The sequence below is a fragment of the Monodon monoceros genome, unplaced genomic scaffold, assembly GCF_005190385.1.
Source record: "Monodon monoceros isolate NGI ecotype Baffin Bay Population unplaced genomic scaffold, NGI_Narwhal_1 Super_Scaffold_21, whole genome shotgun sequence".
Classification (NCBI taxonomy): Eukaryota; Metazoa; Chordata; class Mammalia; order Artiodactyla; family Monodontidae; genus Monodon; species Monodon monoceros.
This window is the reverse complement of record NW_021703778.1, coordinates 107016982-107042246: the sequence shown is the minus strand read 5'-3', so window position 1 is coordinate 107042246 and position 25265 is coordinate 107016982. Positions and strand designations below refer to the sequence as shown.

Sequence of the window (25265 nt, the reverse complement as noted above, 5' to 3'; positions counted from 1 at the left end):
CCACTTCAGACCTATCGACACATACAGAGTGAAAGTGAGGGGACTGAAAAAGATATTCCATGCAAATGGAAATCAAAAGAAAGCTGGAGTAGCAATACTCATGTCAGACAAAATAGCTTTAAAATAGAGAATGTTACAAGAGACAAGGAAGGATACTACATAATGATCAAGGGATCAAGAAGAAATAACAATTAGAAATACATATGCACCCAACATAGGAGCACCTCAATACATAAGGCAACTGCTAACAGCTATAAAAGAGGAAATCAACAGTAACAGAATAATAGTGGGGGACTTTAACACCTCACTTACACCAATGAACAGATCACCCAGACAGAAAATTAACAAGGAAACACAAGCTTTAAATGATATAATAGACCAGATAGATTTATTGATATTTATAGGACATTCCATCCAAAAACAGCAGATTACACTTTCTTCTCAAGTGCGAACGGAACATTCTCCAGGGTAGATCACATCTTGGTTCACAAATCAAGCTTCAGTAAATTTAAGAAAATTGAAATCATATCAAGCATCTTTTCTGACCACAACGCTATGAGATTAGAAATAAATTACAGGGGAAAAAACCACATAAAAATCAGAAACACATGTAGGCTAAACAGTACATTACTAAAAAACCAAGAGATCACTAAAGAAATCAAAGAGGAAATCAAAAATACCTAGAGAAAAATGACAATGAAAACATGACGATCCAAAACCTATGGGATGTAGCAAGAGCAGTTCTAAGAGGGAAGTTTATAGCAATACAATCCTACCTCAAGAAACAAGAAAAATCTCAAATAAACAATCTAACCTTACACCTAAAGGAACTAGAGAAAGAAGAACAAACAAAACCCAAAGTTAGTAGAAGGAAAGAAATCATAAAGATTAAAGCAGATATAAATGGAATAGAAACAAGGAAAACAATAGCAAAGATCAATAAAACTAAAAGCTGGTTCTTTGAGAAGATAAACAAAATTGATAACCTTTAGCCAGTCATCAAGAAAAAGAGGGAGAGCACTCATATCAATAAAATTAGAAATGAAAAGGGAGAAGTTACAACAGACACCGGAGAAATATAAAGCATCATAAGAGACTACTACAAGGAACTCTATTACAATAAAATGGACAACCTGGAAGAAATGGACAAATTCTTAGAAAGGTATAAGCTTGCAAGACTGAACCAGGAAGAAACAGAAAACATGAACAGTCCAATCACAAGTAATGAAATTGAAACTGTGATTAAAAATCTTCCAACAAACTAAAGTCCAGGACCAGATGGCTTCACAGGGGAATTCTATCAAACATTTAGAGAAGAGCTAACACCTATCCTTCTCAAACTCTTCCAAAAAATTGCAGAGGAAGGAACACTCCCAAACTCATTCTACAAGGCCATCATCACCCTGATATCAAAACCAGACAAAGATACCACAAAAAAAGAAAATTACAGACCAATATCAGTGATGAATATAGACGCAAAAATCCTCAACAAAATACTAGCAAACAGAATCCAACAACACATTAAAAGGATCACACACCATGATCAAGTGGGATTTAGCCCAGGGATGCAAGGATTCAACATACGCAAATCAATCAATGTGATACACCATATTAACAAACTGAAGAATAAAAACCATGTGGTCTTCTCAATAGATGCAGAAAAAGCTTGTGACAAAAAACAACACCCATTTCTGATAAAAACTCTCCAGAAAGTGAGCATAGAGGGAACCTACCTCAACATAATAAAGGCCATATACAACAAACCCACAGCAAACATCATTCTCAATGGTGAAAAACTGAAAGCATTTCCTCTAAGATCAGGAAATAGACAAGGATGTCCACTCTCACCACCATTACTCAACATAGTTTTGGAAATCCTAGCCATGGCAATCAGAGAAGAAAAAGAAATAAAAGGAATACAAATTGGAAAAGAAGAAGTAAAACTGTCACTGTTTGCAGATGACATGACACTACACATAGATAATCCTAAAAATGCCACCAGAAAACTACTAGAGTTAATCAGTGAATTTGGTAAAGTTGCAGGATACAAAATTAATGCACAGAAATCTCTTGCATTGCTATACACTAACAACAAAAGATCAGAAAGAGAAATTAAGCAAACAATCCCATTCCCCACTGTAACAAGAAGAATAAAATATCTAGGAATAAACCTACCTAAAAGACCTGTACTCAGAAAACTATAGGACACTGATGAAAGAAATCAAAGATGACACAAACAGATGGACAGATATACCATGTTCTTGGATTGGAAGAATCAACATTGTGAAAATGACTATATTACCCAAAGCAATCTACAGATTCAATGTAATCCCTATCAAATTACCAATGGCATGTTTTACAGAACTAGAACAAAAAATGTTAAAATTTGTATGGAGATACAAAAGACCCTGAATAGCCAAAGCAATCATGAGGGAAAAAAACATAGCTGGAGGAATCAGGCTCCCTGACTTCAGACTATACCACATAGCTACAGTCATCAAGACAGTATAGTACTGGCACAAAAAACAGAAATATAGATCAATGGAACAGGATAGAAAGCCCAGAGATAAATCCACGCACCTATGGTCAATTAAGCTGTGATAAAAGAGGCAAGAATATACAGTGGAGAAAAGACAGTCTCTTCAGTAAGTGGTGCTGGGAAAACTGGACAGCTACATGTAAAAGAATGAAATTAGAACACTCCCTAACACGATACAGAAAAATAAACTCAAACTGGATTAAAGACCTAAGTGTAAGACTGGACACCATAAAACTCTCAGAGGAAAACATAGGAAGAACGCTCTCTGACATAAATCAGAGCAAGATCTTTTTTGACCCACCTCCTAGAGTAATAGAAATAAAAACAAAAATAAACAAATGGGACCTAATGAAACTTAAAAGCTTTTGCACAGCAAAGGAAACTACAAATAAGACAAAAAGACAGCCCTCAGAATGGGAGAAAATATTTGCAAACAAATCAATGGACAAAGGATTATCTCTGAAATATATAAACAGCTCATGCAGCTCAATATGAAAAAAACAAACAACCCAATCCAAAAATGGGCAGAAGACCTAAATAGACAATTCTCCAAAGAAGACATACAAATGGCCACAGGCACATGAAAAGCTGTGCAACATCACTAATTATTAGAGAAGTGCAAATCAAAACTACAATGAGGTATCACCTCACACCGGTTAGAATGGGCATCATCAGAAAATCTACAAACAACAAATGCTGGAGAGGGTGTGGAGAAAAGGGAACCCTCTTGCACTGTTGGCAGGAATGTAAACTGATACAGCCCCTATGGAGGACAGCCTTAAAAAACTAAAAGCAGAATTACCATATGACCCAGCAATCCCACTATTGGGCATATACTCAGATAAAACCATAATTCAAAAAGACACATGCACCCCAATGTTCACTGCAGCACTATTTACAATACCCAGGTCATGGCAGCAACCTAAATGGCCACTGACAGACGAATGGATAAAGCAGATGTGGTACATATATACAACGGAATATTACTCAGCCATAAAAAGGAACGAAATTGGGTCATTTGTAGAGACTTGGATGGACCTATAGACCATCATATAGAGTGAAGTAAGCCAGAAAGAGAAAAACAAATATCGTACATTAACGCATGTATGTGGAATCTAGAAAAATGGTACAGATGATTCGGTTTGCAAGGCAGAAGTAAGAGACACAGATGTAGAGAACTTTTGGACACCAAGCGGGGCAAGAGGGGGTGGGGTGGGGGGTGGTGCTGGTGGGATGAATTGGGAGATTGGGATTGACATATATAAACTAATATGTATAAAATACATAGCTAATAAGAACCTGCTGTATAAAACAAATTAAATTTAATTAAAAAAAAGGAAAATGTAATACATTAATAAACAAAAATCTCAACAGAGCTGGGAGACCAGAAGGGTGAGCTCTCATACCCTCTGATGATAGAACCTAACAGGAAGAAGAAAGACTCCTTGCCTGGCAAGGACTCAGCCAATGCAAAGCCATGAGCTCTTTGTTTTAGTTATGGTCTGTATATTTTCACACTGGGCTGATGACTTTCCTTGAAGACAGACTACCTCTTTTGTGGCTAAAGTCTTTCTAGAAAAGGTTATCCTTACCTGGGGAACTCCTCTAGAACTCTGAAGTACCCATCTTACTGGCCAGGTGCTTTGACAAGTCCTTTTCCTCTCTATATAAGTGTTCTCCTTCCTTTGCCATGCCGAGACTTGCATGTGGTTTGGCATGGGTGCAGACCCCAAATTGCAATTCTCTGCTAATACTGAATAAACCCATCTTTGCTGGAGAAATATTTGGCAGTGTTTTTGTCTCAGGTCAACAGCAGTCTATGTGCTAGCATGTGCACTGCTAATGGGTTGGTCACTGTTTCTATGCTTTTGCAGTGGGCAGAGTAAGGAAATCCTTTTTTTTTTTTTTTTAAGGAGATAATATATCATGAGTTCATACTGATATTATTTCCAATTCAAGTTTAAGAGTATAGGGTTATTTCTTAACCTCTGATTTTCTATTTCCATCTGTTTTCTCTCACACTAAAAAAAACAAAAACAAAAAAATAAAAAACTTGCCACAAAGCAAGACAGGGTGGTACTGGCATAAGGACAGACACAGAAATCAATGGAAAAGAACTGACAGTCCAGAAATAAACCAATTTATCTATTCTTAATTAATTTCTGACAAGGCTGCCAAGACTGTTCATTGGGGAAAGAACAGTCTCTTCAAAAAAGGATGCTGGGAGGGGCTTCCCTGGTGGCACAGTGGTTGAGAGTCTGCCTGCTAATGCAGGGGAGACGGGTTCGAGCCCTGGTCTGGGAGGATCCCACATGCCGCGGAGCAACTAGGCCTGTGAGCCACAACTACTGAGCCTGCACGTCTGGAGCCTGTGCTCCACAACAAGAGAGGCCGCGATAGTGAGAGGCCTGTGCACCGTGATGAAGAGTGGCCCGTATACTGCGATGAAGAGCGGTTCTTGCTTGCCACAACTAGAGAAAGCCCTCGCACAGGAACGAAGACCCAACACAGCAAAAATAAATAAATTAATTAACAAACTCCTACCCCCAACATCAAAAAAAAAAAAAAAAAAAAGGATGCTGGGAGAACTGGATAGCCACATGCAAAAGAATGAAGTTGGATACCTACCTTATAGCACATATAAAAATTAACTCAAAAAGTATCAAATACCTAAATACAAGCCCCCAAACTATAAAAATCTTCAAATAAAACAGAGATTTAGCAATGGTTTCTTTTTCTAAGAAATACACATTTATTTGTATTTTCAATACCACAAGTTCAGTAGCAATTATGAGCTGGCAATGGTTTCTTAAATATGACACCAAAAGCACAGGCAACTAAAGAAAAAATGAAATTAAGTTTAAAACCGAAATTAAAAATTTTTGTGCTCCACAGGATACTATTAAGAAAGTGAAAAGATAACCCACAGGATGGGAGAAAACATCTGCAAATAATATACTTGATAAAGGTCCAGTATTCAAAATATATAAAGTACTCTAACAACAATAAAAAGACAACCCAATTTAAAACTGGACAAGGGATCTGAATTGACATTTCTCCAAAGATACAAACTGCCAATAAACACATGAAAAGATGCTTAATATCATTAGTCATCAGGGAAATGCAAATCAAAACCACAGCGAGATACCATTTTACACCCAGTAGGATGACTACAATCAAAATGTCAGATAATAAGAAGTATTGGCAAGGATCTGGAGGAACTGGAACACTCAAACACTGCTGGAGGGAATACAAAATGATGCAACCACCTCGGAAAATAGTCTGGCAATTCCTCAAAAGGTTAACCATGGTGTTATCATTTCATGTAGCAATTCCATTCCTAGGTGTTCATGGACACAGGAGAAATGAAAACATATGCCTACACAGAAATTTGTACACAAATGTTTATAGTAGCATTACGTACAACAGCCAAAAGGTGGAAACAACCCAAATGATAAATGGATAAACAAAATTTGGTATATCCATACAATGGAATATTATTCAGCAATAAAAAGCAAAGAAGTACTGATAGCATCTACAGTATGGATGAATTTTGAAAACATTATACTAAGAAAAAGAAGCCAGATACAACAGACCATGTATATGATTCCATTCATATGCAATATGCTGAACAGGCAAATATACAGAAACAAATAGTACCTTAGGGATGGGGGTTCAGGGGTTGGGGATGTAATAGTTAAGGTGATGAAAATGCTCTTTAATTCATTATGGTGATGGTTGCACACTTGTGCGAATATATTAAAAACCAATGAATTGCATACTTTGTACACTTTGGGTAAATTGTACGGTATGTAAATTATATGTCAATAAAGATGTTTTAAAACAAGGAAAGAAGAAGGGATTGGTAAATCGTACTTCTTTTAAAAATGGCATAGTTGTTGGGTTTATGCAGGGTAAAAGAGAAAGCTGGGCGTTATTAGCTCTATAGGACACAAAATATGTGACCTTCACTAACAAACAAAGTAATTTGATTCAACGGTCAATAACAAGTAAAGATGCTTGTGACTTAACAGCAGACACCGTTAGCTACCTATCCAATATCTATTTTCCCCTTCTTCCTTGCTAAAAGAATACAGATTTTATTTGGGGGTGACAATACACTCATCTAAATATTAACTTTTGTGGCCTCCCCTGACACTAATTCTATTCAGTGAGACATAAATGAAAGTCTTCTGGGAGCTTCTGGGAAAGCTTAGCTTTCCTGACCAAAATCAACAGTCAGGGCTGGCATAGTTAATTTCTCCCTTCTTCTTACCCTGAACATATATTGTGATGTCTAAAGTTGCAGCTGCCATCTTGCATCCGTGAAGCAAGGAGCAAGACAGTGAACAACAACAAACTAAAGATGACAGCTCAAAAAGACAGAGGGGGCTTGGATCTTTGATTACTTTAAAGAGCTGCTATACCAAGCTGGACTTCCTATTCAGACTTTCTATTATCTTAGAAAAATAAAACTTTATTTTTAAAAGCTCATATAGTTATTAGGTTTTCTGTTTTTTAAAGCCAGACTCAGTCTCAATCAAAATAATACTTCCTCAGCCAAAAAATTTTAAATCTTTCAGTCTATTTAAAATTCAAAGGTAGTCTCAAAAATCGAAGTGGGAAATTGGGTTAAGAAAATTTCTGATTTTTCACACTGGACATCTAAGATTTTTTTTTTTGAAAAAAAATCTGTTTCCACCTTCAAGAATAAGGAAAATAAGAACTCATATTACCTGACACATTCTGTCAATATTTTCTTCAGTTGGCATTACGAAGTACACTGCAGGAACATCTGGAATAGGATCTCGATCAGAGTGCAAAAGCCTAGGACACATAAAGTATATAAAACTCACTTTTTTCTTAGTCACTTATCTAAAAAGATAGCTAAAAATTTTACAGTATTTCTCAAACTAGTTCACCAGTTGAAGGACAGTGACCAGTACTCTAAAAGTTCTTGCTGCAATTAATTATTTAACCAGCTTTCTCCTTATATCAATGTTAATATTATTTATTAGTAAGATCCTAATCTCAGTCTTCATTTCTTCTACTCCAATCACCTTATTTCTCATACCTCTTATGGTCAGTCTCTTCTACCAATATTCTCCTTGAATGAGAACTAAAGCACATTCAAAATCAATTTTATTCCCATTTTTCACAGAAATATGGTGGGGGGAGGTAAGTGGGAGGAAAGTACAGTTCTCTGAGAGGGAAAACAGAAAGCTGGAACTATCTTTAGAAACAATGAAAATATTTAACCATAAATAAAATAAAATATATTTTTTAAATGAAAGGTATATGAATGCTTCCTTAAAACTTTAAGACCATCTATATTGTTCTACCTGTTGCTTCATAAGAGAATGCATAAGGGATCAGCTAAGCATCTTATTGATTGTACCACTTGATAGTTTTCTCTTTTACAATTCAGAAAGTATATTCATTCAAATATCCCAATATCAACTGAGAAAATATCTTTATGCTCCATTGTAAGATTTCACCATGCTTATATCAGGAAATATGAGAAATGTTCTATTTCTACAACATTCTAGTCATCCTTCTATACGCAATATTCCATAAACAATCTACATACATCCTTCTATACATACAATTATTTCAGTCATCCTTATAAAGGAGAGAGTCAAAGAGGCACATGCTGCCAGTGAGTCTGCATTTGATAACTTTTTTCCCTCTGTTTGGCTGCTGCTAACACCAGAAGGATTATAATGTGCTGGCAGCCATTGTTTGTTGTCTTCTTACACTGGCTGTCCAACTACCTAAAGGGCTACAACCACCATTTCATGTTCTGGAAACCTGTAATTATTGTTTCCTACAAATCAGCCTAAACCAGCTTGCAGAATATAAAGTAACTGATGAAGTATTCTCCAGCAAAAAAGGAAGAATAGTCAGAGGCAAGGTGCACAGGAATTTACCAGAATAGCTGTGTAATCCTTTCATGCTCTGATGGCAATAGCAACAGGTGGGCAGCAAGAATGAACAACTCTCAAACTGGCAGAATATCTTGTCACTCCTTAAGGAAGTACTGAGGCCTCACTTTTATTAGTCACTGTTTCTGAGCCACTATGGTTCAGTAGACAAACAGCCCAGAAACAGTGGTCAAGCAATCTGGCCACGACTCTGTTATTAATTACCTGTACAATCATGGGACAATCACTCGAACTCTACAAACTTTAGTCTTTTTATTAGTAAAATAAAATAAAGGAGTTAAAGAGTAAGGTAGCAATAGTAACCAATGCTTATAATAAACCATCATTTTCAAGGATGGCATCAAGGGTAACTCCAGTTTAGGTCATAAGCATTAACATGTCACCACCAACAAATGTGTAGATTAAGTCTGACACAAAAACAAGAGGAAGAACCTGCCAAATACCACGTTTCATCAAACCTAAGGTGCTATCAATTTTAAAACATATTATTAAAACAGGCAGAAGATGCTGCCAATTAAACTATGTCATGGCATTATTAAGGAGATAGACCTTAATTTCAGAAATACTAAATTAAAAAGTATATTTTAGAATTAATGCAATATTCTATTAATTTAAAACAAATATTCAATATAAAATTTAAGAGTTTAACAAGATTCTAATACGCTACTCACTGGAAATCTAAAACCACATTCCCAATAAAAGAGCACACTATAATTCAATATATTAAAATATCACAGAATGAAAACTGATTATAACATCATCAAAGAACAACATGCAACTAAGTTAGAACACTGTAAAACTGGACTCCTTCAGTACATAAAAGTATTAGTAGCTATTCATGTATACAGGCCCTCTTTAAATGTTCTATTGTTCTATTAGGCCAAGTCTACAAAGTAATGCAATTTGTTTTATTCATCAGACATATCATAAGGAATATAATCAAATAAATTTAGTAGTTAAGAAGACAACATAGATAGCTCCCTATGGTGATTAAGTCATTACTTCCTACTTACTTAAATTTTTCATATTAATGATATACTAATTTAGATATTCCTCTTTTTAAAAAGTGTATTTGAATTAAAGAAATAAAAAATTTTCAGAGCTGAAAGAGACCTTGAAACAACCAGTTCTTTTCCTTTACATAAGAGAGTAAACCAGTCTGTAGGAAAAGACACAAAAGAGAAAATTTAAATTATGAAATTTTAAATTCTAAGACTGAGGATTATTTTTAACTTCAGAAATAAAGGGTTGAATAAAACAAGATAACGGAAAAAATGTTCTCTATATGCAAGTACTATAACCTAATACTATTTTCTTGATAAATGTCCCTTAGTAATTTGATTTCAGGGTGGCTAAAGACATTTTTTAAAATGTATTTGAGGGACTTCCCTGGTGGTGTTAATACTTAAGAATCCGCCTGCCAATGCAGGGGACATGGGTTCGAGCCCTGGTCCGGGAAGATCCCACATGCCTCAGAGCAACTAAGCCCGTGCGTCACAACTACTGAGCCTGCGCTCTAGAGTCCATGCGCCACAACTACTGAAAGCCACGCGCCTAGAGCCTGTGCTTCGCAACAAGAGAAGCCAACGCAGTGAGAAGCCTGTGCACTGCAACAAAGAGTAGCCCCCGCTTGCCAGAACTAGAGAAAGCCCGTGCACAGCAACAAAGACCCAATGCAGCCAAAAATAAATAAGATACAAATAAATTGATTAAAACAAAAGAAAACAATGTATTTGAAAACAGATGCCATTACTAGAAACACGTTAAAACTCACAGATGCAGAGTGATTCCCATGTCTCTCAGCTCCTTCACAGATAGCAGAGGAGAGATGATATCTTGGCCAAATCTGTCATAAATGAGCACCTAGCAGAAGCAAAACAAAAGTCATGCGTTTGTTTAAACATTATTATCAGTGAACAGTCAACAGAGAACCCAATATTAAGATAATGTTCAAGTACATTTTATTTTAATATACTGAATTCTTATACTTACCTCAATTTAATATTTTCCATAATTATTTACCAAAATGTCCATTCATCTAGTAATCCATTCTTAAAAGCATTATTACTTGGGCTAAAATAAATTATTACATAAATTTTTTCTTATAAAATACTTTTTCTAAGTTAAAAAACATACCAGAGACTATAAAATCTTCATCTTAGGTTATAATAAAGGACTTGGAACATACAGCAGACTCACTTACACTCCCCTATCCCAGGTTATAATAAAGGACTTGGAACATACAGCAGACTCACTTACACTCCCCTATCCCATTCACATATATCCTTTCTAAAAAGAGAAGTAAAAATTAGTCACTCTCAAAACTAATGCTTAACAAGTTCCAAGACTGTAAAGAAAATTTAGTAATTTAAGTATCTCATGCATTTCCTCACATTGTGAAAGTGTTAAAACTGACACCTCTGATGAGTAGTAAGTATTCCAACTGGGTCTTCTAACTCAGAATTAGTTTTAGAGTTAAGGCAAATAAAAGAGACACTTCAACTAATAGGTGTTTTCCACTACTACATCAATAATTCTTAATGGAGTAAGAAATTGCTAATGAGAGGATGAAACATGCTGTCATACAAAAACATGGTTTGTTTGAATGCCAGCATTTCCTTTAGAAAAGCTAAAAATCTTCCTGCTCCAGTTACAAAAGGCTGGATGTTATATCCTTCAAAAATCTTCCTTCCTTACATCTCAATATATCTGTATTATTAATCTTGTGATAGAGAAGTGATGGGTAGGGAAAGAATCTGACACAAATCTACACCCCAGAAATCCTCAAGTTATTTAATTCAAATGCTGAACATAGGCACTAGAAAGAATAAACAAGTATAGCTTATGCAAAGGGCAATAAGAAGATGACTACAAGTAAACAGGAGGGAAGAGGAAAATGAGGGGACACACTAAAGCTTAAATTATAAATCATTTTTCAGATGACTTTAATCACCTTTAGAGTTAACCCAAAGGACTTACCAGGACTCATGAGAGTTTTCAAAACATCCCAAACTGTAACCAAGTTGGTCTGTTCTTGATTCTTACAAAGAAAGAAGTATAAACTGACTATAATCTAACAAGTTTAGACCTAATCAACTGTATTATAATCTCTTTGAAGAAAAAGAAACAGTGAGCATGAGGTTTAGAATGAAGGAGCTCAAAGAATAGGAATTTTAAAAGATTCTCCAGCATTTCTCAAAGGAAAAAGATTATAGATTGCTTTCTGGTCCAATTAACATTTTTACTGACAGTTTTATATATCATAAATTAATGAAATGGCATTCTGGGTTACAGATCACTCTCTCATTAGTTGGTTAAAATGGACCAGTATCCCTAAGTCTGAGTAACCTTAAGAAAGCTTGCAAGATCAAAATTCTGGATTTGTAAAGCTAAGGAACAAAACTTCAACTGGAGTGAAGACCTATCAGTGAGGCCCCACCTAAGAAATCAGCTGAATTCTCTAGATAAATATTATTATCACTGCCTGTGTCATTCCATAAAATATTTATCAAAGAGGATTCATATTTTCTCCCATTCTGCAGGTTGTCTTTTCATTTTGTTGATGGTTTCCTTGGCTGTGCAAAAGCTTTTAAGTTTGATTAGGTCCCATTTGGTAATTTTTTAATTTCCTTTGCCTTGGGAGATTGATAAGAAAATACTGCTATGATTTATGTCAGAGAATGTTTTGTTTATATTCTCTTCTAGGAGTTTTATGGTGTCATGTCTTACATTTAGGTCTTTAAACCATTTTGAACTTATTTTTGTATATGGTATGAGGGAATGTTATAATTTCACTGATTTACATGTACCTGTCCATCACTTGTTGAAGACACTGTCTTTTCTCCATTGTATGTTCTTGCCTTCTTTGTCACAGATTAATTGACCGTAGGTGTGTGGGTCTCTTTCTGGGCTCTCTATTCTGATCCATTGATCTATTTGTCTGTTTTTGTGCCAATACCATGCTGTTAGATTACTGTAACTTTGTAGTATTGTCTGAAGTCTGGGAGGGTTACACCTCCAGCTCTGTTCTTTCTTCTCAGGATTGCTTTGGCAATTCTGGGTCTTTTGTGGTTCCATATAAATTTTAGGATTATTAGTTCTGTGAAAAATGTTATGAGAGAAAATATTTGCAAATAATGCGACCAATGGGTTAATATCCAAAATATACTAACAGCTTATACAACTCAATATCAAAAACACCAACAACTCAATCAAAATATGGGCAAAAGATCTAAATAGACATCTCTCCAAAGAAGACATACAGATGGCAAACAGGCACATGAAAAGATGCTCAACACCACTAATCATTAGAGAAATGCATATCAAAACTACAATGATGTATCACCTCACATTGGTCAGAATGCCTATCATCATAAAGTCGACAAATAAATGCTGCAGAGTGTGGAGAAAATGGAACCCTCTTACACTGCTGGTGGTAATGTAAACTGGTACAGCCACTATGGAAAACAGTACAGAGGTTCCTTAAAAAACTAAAAATAGGGCTACAATATGATCCAGGATTCCCACTCCTGGGTGTATATCTGGAAAAGATGAAAACTCTAATTTGAAAAGATATATGTACCCCAATGTTCATAGCAGCACTATTTACAATAGCCAAGATGTGGAAAAAACCCAAGTGCCCATGAACAGATGACTGGTTTAAGAGGATGTGGTATGAGGAGAAACAAGAAGAACTACAATCCTGCAGCCTGTGGAACAAAAACCACATTCACAGAAAGACAGACAAAATGAAAAGGCAGAGGGCTATGTACCAGATGAAGGAACAAGATAAAACCCCAGAAAAACAATAAATGAAGTGGAGATAGGCAACCTGCCAGAAAAAGAATTCAGAATGATAGTGAAGATGATCTAGGACCTCGGAAAAAGAATGGAGGCAAAGATCAAGATGATGCAAAAAATGTTTAACAAAGACCTAGAAGAATTAAAGAACAAACAAACAGAGATGAACAATATGATAACTGAAATGAAAAATACACTAGAAGGAATCAAGCAGAATAACTGAGGCAGAAGAATGGGTAAGTGACCTGAAAGAATGGTGGAATTCACAGCCACAGAACAAAATTAAGAAAACGAATGAAAAGAAATGAAGACAGCATAAGAGACCTCTGGGACAACATTGAACACAACAACATTCACATTATAGGGGTTCCAGAAGGAGAAGAGAGAAAGAAAGGACCCGAGAAAATATTTGAAGAGATTATAGTCAAAAACATTCCCTAACATGGGAAAGGAAATAGCCACCCAAGTCCAGGAAGCACAGAGAGTCCCAGGCAGGACAAACCCAAGAAGAAACATGCTGAGACACATAGTAATCAAATTGGCAAAAATTAAAGGCAAAGAAAAATTATTGAAAGCAACAAGGGAAAAACGACAAATAACATACAAGGGAACTCCCATAAGGTTAACAGCTGATTTCTTAGCAGAAATTCTAAAAGCCAGAAGGGAGTGGCACGATATATTTAAAGTGATGAAAGGGAAGAACCTACAACCAAGATTACTCAACCCAGCAAGGATCTCATTCAGATTCGAAGGAGAAATCAAAAGCTCTACGGCAGCCATCGCTCATGGGCCCAGCCGCCCCGCAGCATGTGGGATCCTCCCGGACCGGGGCTCAAACCCACGTCCCCTGCATCGGCAGGCGGACTCCCAACCACTGCGCCACCAGGGAAGCTGTGACAGGGCGAGAGAGAGACATGGACATATATACACTAACAAACGTAAGGTAGATAGCTAGTGGGAAGCAGCCGCATGGCACAGGGATATTGGCTCGGTGCTTTGTGACCGCCTGGAGGGGTGGGATAGGGAGGGTGGGAGGGAGGGAGATGCAAGAGGGAAGAGATATGGGAACATATGTATATGTATAACTGATTCACTTTGTTATAAAGCAGAAACTAACACACCATTGTAAAGCAATTATATCCCAATAAAGATGTTAAAAAAAAAAAAAAAAAGCTCTACAGACAAGCAAAACCTACAAGAATTCAGCACCACAAAACCAGCTCTACAACAAATGCTAAAGGAACTTCTCTGAGTGGGAAACACAAGAGAAGAAAAGGACCTACAAAACAACCCAAAACAATTAAGAAAAGAGTAATAGGAACATATGTAGCGATAATTACCTTAAATGTGAATGGATTAAATATTCGAGCCAAAAGACACAGGTTTGCTGAATGGATACAAAAACAAGACCCATATGTATGCTATCTACAAGAGACCCACTTCAGACCTAGGGACACATATAGACTGAAAGTGAGGGGATGGAAAACGATATCCCATACAAATGGAGATCAAAAGAAAGCTAGAGTAGCAATACTCATATCAGACAAAATAGACTTTAAAATAGAGAATGTTGGGGCTTCCCTGGTGGGGCAGTGGTTCAGAGTCCACCTGCCGATGCAGGGACACGGGTTCGTGCCCCGGTCCCGGAAGATCCCACATGCCGCGGAGCGGCTGGGCCCGTGAGCCATGGCCGCTGAGCCTGCGTGTCCGGAGCCTGTGCTCCGCAATGGGAGAGGCAACAACAGTGAGAGGCCCGCATACCGTAAAAAAAAAAAAAAAAAAAAAAAAAAAAAGTTACAAGAGACAAGGAAGGATACTACATAATGATCAAGGGATCAAGAAGAGATAACAATTAGAAATACATATGCACCCAACATAGGAGCACCTCAATACATAAGGCAAATGCTGACAGCTATACAAGAGGAAATCAACAGTAACACAATAATAGTGGGGGACTTCAATACCTCACTTACACCAATGAACAGATCATCCAGACAGAAAATTAATAAGGAAACACAAAGCTTTATATAACACAACAGACCACATAGACTTAATTGATATCTGTAGGACATTCCATCAGAAAACAGCAGACTGCACTTTCTTCTCAAGTGCACATGGAACATTCTCCAGGATAGATCACATCTTGGTTCACAAATCAAGCCTTGGTAAATTTAAGAAAATTGAAATCATATCAAGCATCTTTTCTGACCACAACGCTATGAGATTAGAAATGAATTACAGGGGAAAAAAAAACCCTGTAAAAATCAAAAACACATGGAGGCTAAACAATACATTACTAAATAACCAAGATATCACTGAAGAAATCAAAGAGGAAATCAAGAAATACCTAGAGACAAATGACAGCAAAAACATGACGATCCAAAACCTATGGGAAGTAGCAAGAGCAGTTCTAAGAGGGAAGTTTATAGCAATACAATCCTACCTCAAGAAACAAGAAAAATCTCAAATAAACAATCTAACCTTACACCTAAAGGAACTATAGAAAGAAAAACAAACAAAACTCAAAGTTAGTAGAAGGAAAGAAATCATAAAGATCAAAGCAGAAATAAATGGAATAGAAACAAAGAAAACAATATCAAAGATCAATAAAATTAAAAGCTGGTTCTTTGAGAAGATAAACAAAATTGATAAATCTTTAGCCAAACTCATCAAGAAAAGGAGAGAGAGGACTCAAATCAATAAAATTAGAAATGAAAAGGGAGAAATTACAATGGACACCGCAGAAATACAAAGCATCGTAGGAGACTACTACAAGGAACTCTATGCCAATATAATGGACAACCTGAAAGAAATGGCCCAATTCTTAGAAAGGTAACCTTCCAAGGCTGAAGCAGGAAGAAATAGAAAACATGAACAGACCAATCACAAGTAATGAAATTGAAACTGTGATTTAAAATCTTCCAACAAAAAGTCCAGGACCAGATGGCTTCACAGGGGAATTCTATCAAACATTTAGAGAAGAGCTAACACCTATCCTTCTCAAACTCTTCAAAAAACTGCAGAGGAAGGAACACTACGAAACTCATTCTATGAGGTCATCATCACCCTGATAGCAAAACCAGACAAAGATACCACAAAAAGAGAAAATTACAGACCAATATCAGTGATGAATATAGACGCAAAAATCCTCAACAAAATACTAGCAAACAAAATCCAACAACACATTAAAAGGATCACACACCATGATCAAATAGGATTTAGCCCAGGGATGCAAGGATTCTTCAACATATGCAAATCAATCAATGTGATACACCATATTAACAAATTGAAGAATAAAAACCATGTGGTCTTCTCAATAGATGCAGAAAAAGCTTGTGACAAAAAACAACACCCATTTCTGATAAAAACTCTCCATAAAGTGGGCACAGAGGGAAGCTACCTCAACATAATAGAAGCCATATGTGACAAACCCACAGCAAATATCATTCTCAATGGTGAAAAACTGAAAGCATTTCCTCTAAGATCAGGAAATAGACAAGGATGTCCACTCTTGCCACCATTATTCAACATAGTTTTGGAAGTCCTAGCCATGGCAATCAGAGAAGAAAAAGAATTAAAAGGAATACAAATTGGAAAAGAAGAAGTAAAACTGTCACTGTTTGCAGATGACATGACACTACACATAGATAATCCTAAAAATGCCACCAGAAAACTAATAGAGCTAATCAATGAATCTGGTAAAGTTGCAGGATACAAAATTAATGCACAGAAATCTCTTGCATTTCTATACACTAACAACAAAAGATCAGAAATAGAAATTAAGGAAAAGATCCCATTCACCACTGTAACAAAAAGAATAAAATACCTAGGAATAAACCTTAAGGAGGTAAAAGACCTGTACTCAGAAAACTATAAGACACTGATGAAAGAAATCAAAGATGACACAAACAGATGGACAGATATACCATGTTCTTGGACTGGAAGAATCAACATTGTGAAAAAGACTATACTACCCAAAGCAGTCTACAGATTCAATGCAATCCCTATCAAATTACCAATGGCATTTTTTAAAGAACTAGAACAAAAAGTGTTAAAATTTGTATGGAGACACAAAAGACCCTGAATAGCCAATGCAGACTTGAGGGGAAAAAACAGAGCTGGAGGAATCAGGCTCCCTGACTTCAGACTATACCACATAGCTACAGTCATCAAGACAGTATGGTACTGGCACAAAAAACAGAAATATAGATCAATGGAACAGGATAGAAAGCCCAGAAATAAACCCATGCACCTATGGTCAATTAAGCTGTGATAAAAGAGGCAAGAATATACAGTGGAGAAAAGACAGTCTCTTCAATAAGTGGTGCTGGGAAAACTGGACAGCTTCATGTAAAATGAAATTAGAACATTCCCTAACACCATATACAAAAATAAACTCAAAATGGATTAAAGACCTAAGTGTAAGACTGGACACCATAAAACTCTTAGAGGAAAACATACGAAGAACACTCTCTGACATAAATCACAGCAAGATCCTTTTGACCTACCTCCTAGAGTAATGGAAATAAAAACAAAAATAAACAAATGGGACCTAATGAAACTTAAAAGCTTTTGCACAGCAAAGGAAACTATAAGTAAGACAAAAAGACAGCCCTCAGAATGGGAGAAAATATTTGTAAACAAATCAATGGACAAAGGATTAATCTCCAAACTATAGAAACAGCTCATGCAGCTCAATATAAAAAACAAACAAACAACCCAATCCAAAAATGGGCAGAAGACCTAAATAGACAATTCTCCAAAGAAGACATACAAATGGCCACAGGCACATGAAAAGCTGTGCAACATCACTAATTACTAGAGAAATGCAAATCAAAACTACAACGAGTTATCACCTCACACCCGTTACAAAGGGCATCATCAGAAAATCTACAAACAACAAATGCTGGAGAGGGTGTGGAGAAAAGGGAACCCTCTTGCACTGTTGGCAGGAATGTAAACTGATACAGCCCCTATGGAGGACAGCCTTAAAAAACTAAAAGCAGAATTACCATATGACCCAGCAATCCCACTACTGGGCATATACCCAGAGAAAACCATAATTCAAAAAGAGTCATGTACCCCAATGTTCATTGCAGCACTATTTACAACACCCAGGTCATGGAAGCAACCTAAATGCCCATCGACAGACGAATGGATAAAGCAGATGTGGTACGTATATACAATGGAATATTACTCAGCCATAAAAAGGAACGAAATTGGGTCATTTGTAGAGACGTGGATGGACCTAGAGAGTGTCACAGGGAGTGAAGCAAGACAGAAAGGGAAAAACAAATACCGTATGTTAACGCATATATATGGAATCTAGAAAAATGGCACCGATGAACCGGTTTGCAAGGCAGAAATAGAGACACAGATGTAGAGAACCAATGTATGGACACCAAGGGGGGAAAGCGGGGTGGGGAGGGGGGTGGTCGTGGTGGTGGGATGAATTGGAAGATTGGGATTGACATATATACACTAATATGTATAAAACAGAGAACTAATAAGAACCTGCTATATAAAAAACAAATAAATAAAATTAAATTCAAAAATAAAATAAAATTTTTCCCAATACTGGGGAAAAAAAAGAGGATGTGGTATATATATACAATGGAATATTAGTCAGTCATAAAAAAGAATGAAATATTGCTATTTGCAGCAAGATGGATGGATCTAGAGAATATCACACTAAGTTAAGTAAGTCAGAGAGAGAAAGACAAATATTATATCACTTATATGTGGAATCTAAAAAATAATAGAAATGAATCTATATAAAAAATAGAAACAGACTCACAGACATAGGAAACAAACTTATGGTTACCAAATGGGAAAGGGAAGGGGGTGAGGGATAAATCAGGAGTACAGATTAACAAACTACTGTATGTAAAATAGATACACAACAAGCATTTACTATATAACGTATGGAAATACATTCAATATCTTGTAATAACCTATAATGGAAAACAATCTGAAAAAATTCTATATGTATAACTGAATCACTTTGCTGTACACCTGAAACGAACACAATATTGTACATCAACTATACTTCAGTTTAAAAAAAAAAGATTCACATTAATAAGCCATGCTAAGTAAAAGTAAAATATTCAGGCATTACAACTAAAATGTGCTACTGTTCAGTATTAACAAGAAATTCCCTCCAATCACCACCAATAAGGGCTGAGAGAAAGAAAATAATCCCCATTAACTTAAAGTCTCTTACCTTCCATACTGGTTCTCCAGTGCTGTTTTTAATATGAGGCACATTAAAATTCAACATACGTTTCAAAGCCACTGGAAATGAAAACAGTCTTATTAAATATTATCAATGTTTTTAGGATTTCACTTTTCCACCACACTTATTACCTCAAAACAAAATGCACAAATCACTCTAGTAAAACTGATTAATCAATATTAATGCATATGTAGAAGTAGGGTCAGACTTTGTAAGACGGTTTCATCAACAACTAAAGGGATATTGTCTGGGAGATTTTCTAATTTAAGCATCTTTGCCCAGATTAAAATGTGAAAAATGTTCAGGAAGAAGCCTTTTTCATGTCTCCTGATGATACCACACTACGTTTTATATAGATGGAAAAAGAAATTGTCAATCACGACCTTGCAGTGGCCTCAATAGATAACTGGTGCTGTTGTCTATCTACTGTGTGGCTGAAAGCATAGATTAAGATAAGTTTTTCTAAAAACAAAAATCCTCTATGATATATTTAATTGGCTCATATTTAAATGGTTTAAAACCTAAATACAGCAGATCTATTTTTTAGTTATCCTGGAGTGCATTCTACGGCCAATTATCCTGTCAGATTCACTAGTGAGACTTTCCTATAGATGTGGTACGTAACTGATAACTCCTGCTTAAAAAATATACAATTCTATAATCATAGCAGTTACGCTCTATGTCTTATAGTATTTTGTGGTTTTTACTGCTCATCTGTTCATGTGTTACAGAAGACTCAGAAATATTTTCTAAGGGAAATAAAAATCTTGATACACTTTTATGTGAAGTTGAGATGGCCAAATATTCAAGGGAGGGTAGTAGTTATCTGATTAAATGTTTAAATGATTGGTAATCCAAAAATCTACTTGGTTGATTTTTTTTTTTTTTGCGTTATGCGGGCCTCTCACTGCTGTGGTCTCTCCCGTTGCGGAGCACAGGCTCCGGACGCGCAGGCTCAGTGGCCATGGCTCACGGGCCCAGCCGCTCCGCGGCATGTGGGATCCTCCCGGACCGGGGCACGAACCCGTGTCCCCTGCATTGGCAGGCGGACTCCCAACCACTGCGCCACCAGGGAAGCCCCCTTGGTTGATTTTTAAAAAGCATTTGGATTAGGTTTTATTAAGTAATACAGAATAATCTACAAGATAAACACCTACCAGAGAAGATTATAATACTCAAATCACCTGCGTATCAATTTACAGCATATTCACTCACTAGAAAAACTTCTATTAAATGCTTATTTCTTGAAGCAGATTAAAATAATAAGAGATTGCACATCAGTAATATATTTATATATGCATAGAGATACGGAGGTGATTTGTTGGTAAAATGTTAGTACCTAATGTCCAGCCAATTATATACATCGCCCAGGGCTTCCCTGGTGGCGCAGTGGTTGAGAGTCCGCCTGCCGATGCAGGGGATACGGATTTGTGCCTGGGTCCGGGAAGATCCCACATTCCGCGGAGCGGCTGGGCCCGTGAGCCATGGCCGCTGAGCCTGCGCATCCGGAGCCTGTGCTCCGCAACGGGAGAGGCCACAACAGTGAGAGGCCTGCGTACCGCAAAAAAAAAAAAAAAAAATATATATATATATACACATCGCCCATAATTTAGACCTACTTCAGAAGCTCACAGATGTTACAATAGATCACAGAGGACACCTAGGAAGAATCACAGCCTGTGGTGCATATGAGTTCCAGGTACATGGTGCTCTCCAGAGCTTCGCTAACTGAAAGAAGCCCATATCAGCAGATATTCCCACGTTTGCCTTCTCAGCTCCATCTTGGTGAATTTCCCCATTTCTGAGCCTTGGCTAACTTGTTAACAGGGATTCTGACACAATGGATTTGTTAATAAAGTACATGGCCTAAGACTCAATTGTGATTTATTTCCCAAAACATTCTCAATAGGCATCAGGGAAATGTTTACTTGTCCTACTATAGCACATAGTTTACCTTTCTCTCAAAGACAGAACTCAACTGGAGTACTAATTTGATAAACCTGGCATAACCTATGGAGTAATGATGTGAAATCTTGCTACAATGCAGTTTATTTCTGCAGAAATCCATATTATACTACTAGACTTTAACATTCTACAAAGTTTCTGCATATAAAAATTACCATCCAAATTTCATTTTTCAGAAAGCTCCTTTGTATTGGTACAGAGTCTCCCTTAACATGTTATTTTTTATTTTAATATGTAGTATGACCTAATTCATTGAGGTTCATTAAGCTGTCAGAACCATACTGCAAAGACAAGTGGGGCTTCTATTTGCTTACACAGATAAAATGAATGGCAGTTATTTCCCAAATTTTATTTGGACTTTCATATATTTAAGTTACACCTGACTTCATCTGATAGCTTACACTACATTATCTATTGGGGAAATGCAGAACACAACTCATTATGCACTGTGTCGTTAGTAGATTGAAGTCTATCATTAATTTTTCTTTGAATTGCAAAGGAAAGAATCAAGTACAGCCAAAATCCTTTCTGTAGTTCATATTAATTATAACCAGTTATATTCCTATTCCGATTTATATGCAAAAGAACATAATTAAAAGAGACAGAACTTCCAAATATGCAAATTCTTAATGGCTTATCTCTATTAGCTTCTCAGAATTAACAGTATGCCAACTTTCAAGACAATTAGCTAACAGGTATAAACCAATTGCCATCAGAAGTTTCCAAAAAATAAGGCAAAACTAAAATTATCTAAGGTGGAAAAAATATCAAAGCTCAAGGGAAAGAATATGTATTTTTTAAAACCATACTTCACGGTATAAATGGAAGCTATATAACCATACTCTGTTAAACATGAAACTAATAAGGCGTAGTTTAAAAATACTAATTTGCCAAATAATTAAAATGGGAAAGGTATAATTCATTCGTTTTGCCATTCTTATATCCCATTCCCGCATGCTGAAGACGGAAATCTTTATCACAAGGCGTTTCTCTTCAGGTATCCCCAAAGACTGGTCCACAGGAGAGAAATGGCAGAATGTAATCTGCTCTGAAAAGAGCATCTAAATTTGTAACTGTGGTGTAAGTGCCGGAAAATGAAACTCTCAACATTAAAATGGGAGAGAACTTAACCACGCGCAGAAACAAACCCGAAGACCTCGTAAGTGGCAAGGGCTGGAAATGCCAGGTGCCAGATCTGGTCGCCATGGCCTTTTGAGGCCCAGTAGGAAAGAGACAAGAGCAGGACCGCAGCAACCCGCTCACCCCTGAAGCCCCTTCTCCGGCACATCTGAGAGCCGAGTTCTCAAGCTAATGGCATCTCTTCCTTAAAAACTCAAAAGGGGAAGGGCTCTCGATGGTCTGAGAACGGGATTAAGCTATTGGAGGTCCGTCTCCGAACTGCACGCACCGCGACCGAGTGAGGGCGACAAGAAGAGGAATATGTCCTCACGGCAAGCACAAAACCGCAGGGAAGAGAAGGGAATAAGCCGGTACCTGTTTGTCTCTCTCGAATACTGGCTGCTGCGGCCGCCGCCATCTTGGCTCCCACCATACACTGCCCGGCTGGAGAGCGGAGCCCGATCATGACGTGGCCGCCCCGACCGCCCCGGAAGCAAAGATCGGAGGGGCGGGACCATAGAAAGCCGAACCCCGCCTCTTCCAGGGTGACCCTCCCATTCTCTCAGCTCTCTCCACAAAACTTAAGAGACCCAACGTGGGAATAATACCCGAACACCTGGCAGTGTTTACTTTCCAGCGGCGTAATAGTAGGAATTTTTATCCTGTCTAATCAAGCCACAGCTTCTCAAAGGGTAGCTGCTTTAAAGTGAGCTCTTTAGGGCAGGAGCGTGTTGTAGTGCTAAGAACCTAAATACTGAACTGTTAGTTTGGTCGTCTACAGATCTCTTGTGGTGATAATAATCTAGGAGCTTAAGGATCACAGGACTAAAGTAAATGAAGCTCCTGGAACAAAATTGGCACTTCAATGCTAGCTCCCTTTTCTGTTTCCCCAGTGCAGCAGGAGGGGTCTCCCGTTTGCTCCTTTTCTGGGAAACAGGCAGCTTCGGAGCATTGCTCTAATCAGGCAGGTTTCTTAATCTCATCTGTTAGGCAAAATGGTCTAGCTGCACGGGGTTGTTTTGCCTACATGGACACAGAAGCCAGGAAGGCGCAAAATGGCAGTTCGTATTTTCCTCCTTTTAGTAACTGCAAAATCACAAAACATTACTTTGGCAGGGGGTGTAAGTGGATAGTGCAGGTGTCTTAATGTACACTTAAAGCCATATGACAAAATGTATCCAATATTAATGATTTCTAATTTAATCCATAGATTTTTTTTTACTGGATGTCAAAAATGGACACAACTCATTTCCCGTATGGTCAACAGAGTTCACTTAGGATATTGCGTTAGTTATTGAATATGTTCATTCTGAAGCTTCACCAAATTCTGAAATGAAATTAGAGACCCTGTGCCTCAAAAACTGGTTTGAAAACTTAACTTTTCGAATTTATGAGAAATTAAGTTACCCCAACGATTACATAAAGAGTAAATTTTTTAAACAAAACACAAAAGTTTATTTTTATGAAACCTGACAGGTTATCTCATTCTTAATGCCATTAGGGAACACCCTAGAACTGGACCTACATTCTTTTTTTTTCCTTGTGTAAATTTTTTTCACCTTTTTTGAGGGTATAATTGATAAATTTGGCAACATATCTGAAACGTACATTGTGATGATATGATATATATGTATACATTGTGAAAGAATTCCCCCCACTTAGTTATTTACCACATCTATCATCTCACATATATATATATATTTTTTTATTTTTTGGTGAAAACTTTTGAGTTCTACTCTCTTAGCATATTTCAATTATACAGTACAGTTAACTACAGTCACGTTATATATTAGATCCTCAGACCATACTCATCTTATAGCTGACTTTTTACTGCTTCCTATATGTGGAATAAAAAAAAGAAAACTGGAATCACCAATGAACTAGGTGTGTTGCAATTAAACAGAAATGACAGTTCCTGCCCTATGGGAAAGTTCTACTTAATTTTTTGTCTTCATGGAATATAAAATAAACAGGCTTTCCCACTGTCAACATCTGAGAGCCCAATCTTGTTCATTTGTTTACTTCTACTTTCAAATGCAAATCTACCTAACCATTTCAGAGCTCCAGCATAGACCTCCCAAAATATATGACTCATATGACATAGAACACTAAGGCATGTTTAACATTTGTGTACAGTATATACATTTGAAATGATAAAAACTGTCCTGACCAAGGAGTGCACACAGTGTGGGCAAACAAATGTATAGGAAATATATGTCCCACAGAACAGTGGCAGTAAACAAACAGTCCCTGTAATGCTAAGACTGAGTAAGGTATTTGTAATGTGTCTTTAGAATAAGGAAAGAATTAAACTATGGCTGTTAGAGTGTTAGTTAACCTAACTTTTTTAGCGGTTTAACTGACTCTACCTATCCAGATGTTGGGCTAAAATAATATAATTATTCTGGCAAACTATTATTTTACATTAGGGGATAGATAGTTTTAACAGAGAATACCTCAGAACAGCTCATTCAAGAGAGGTTCCTATGTGTCAGCCGATAATTGCTTGCAGGATCTCTCAAATGGGGAAAGGATCTATTATCTACACAGTATTGTCATAATCTTAACCTTGTTAAATCCTAACAAGTTACTTGATTTAGTTTATATAAGCACTTCACATTTAGTAGCAGAAACACATTTATTTAGAAAACTTCATTTTAAG

General features: G+C 36.8%; 1 protein-coding gene across 5 annotated transcripts in view; it reads right to left on the bottom strand.

Annotated features, from left to right (window-relative positions):
• Positions 1-23096, bottom strand: part of SCFD1 (sec1 family domain containing 1) — a 142663-nt gene extending 119567 nt beyond the window's left edge. For 2 of the 5 annotated variants that reach the window (XR_003795863.1, XM_029237661.1), the window contains exons 1-4: positions 22979-23035; positions 19508-19578; positions 10259-10347; positions 7276-7366 (exon numbers count right to left, since the gene is read on the bottom strand). Coding sequence is in view for 3 of the 5 variants with exons in the window: in XM_029237661.1 (XP_029093494.1) it covers positions 7276-7366; positions 10259-10347; positions 19508-19578; positions 22979-23021 (294 nt within the window). In the remaining 2 variants the exon portion in view is untranslated. Of the gene's footprint in view, positions 1-7275; positions 7367-10258; positions 10348-19507; positions 19579-22892; positions 22915-22978 lie in introns of those variants that run through there. The other 3 variants (XM_029237660.1, XM_029237662.1, XM_029237663.1) reach the window with 3 other exon arrangements.
• Positions 23097-25265: the final 2169 nt, after the last annotated feature.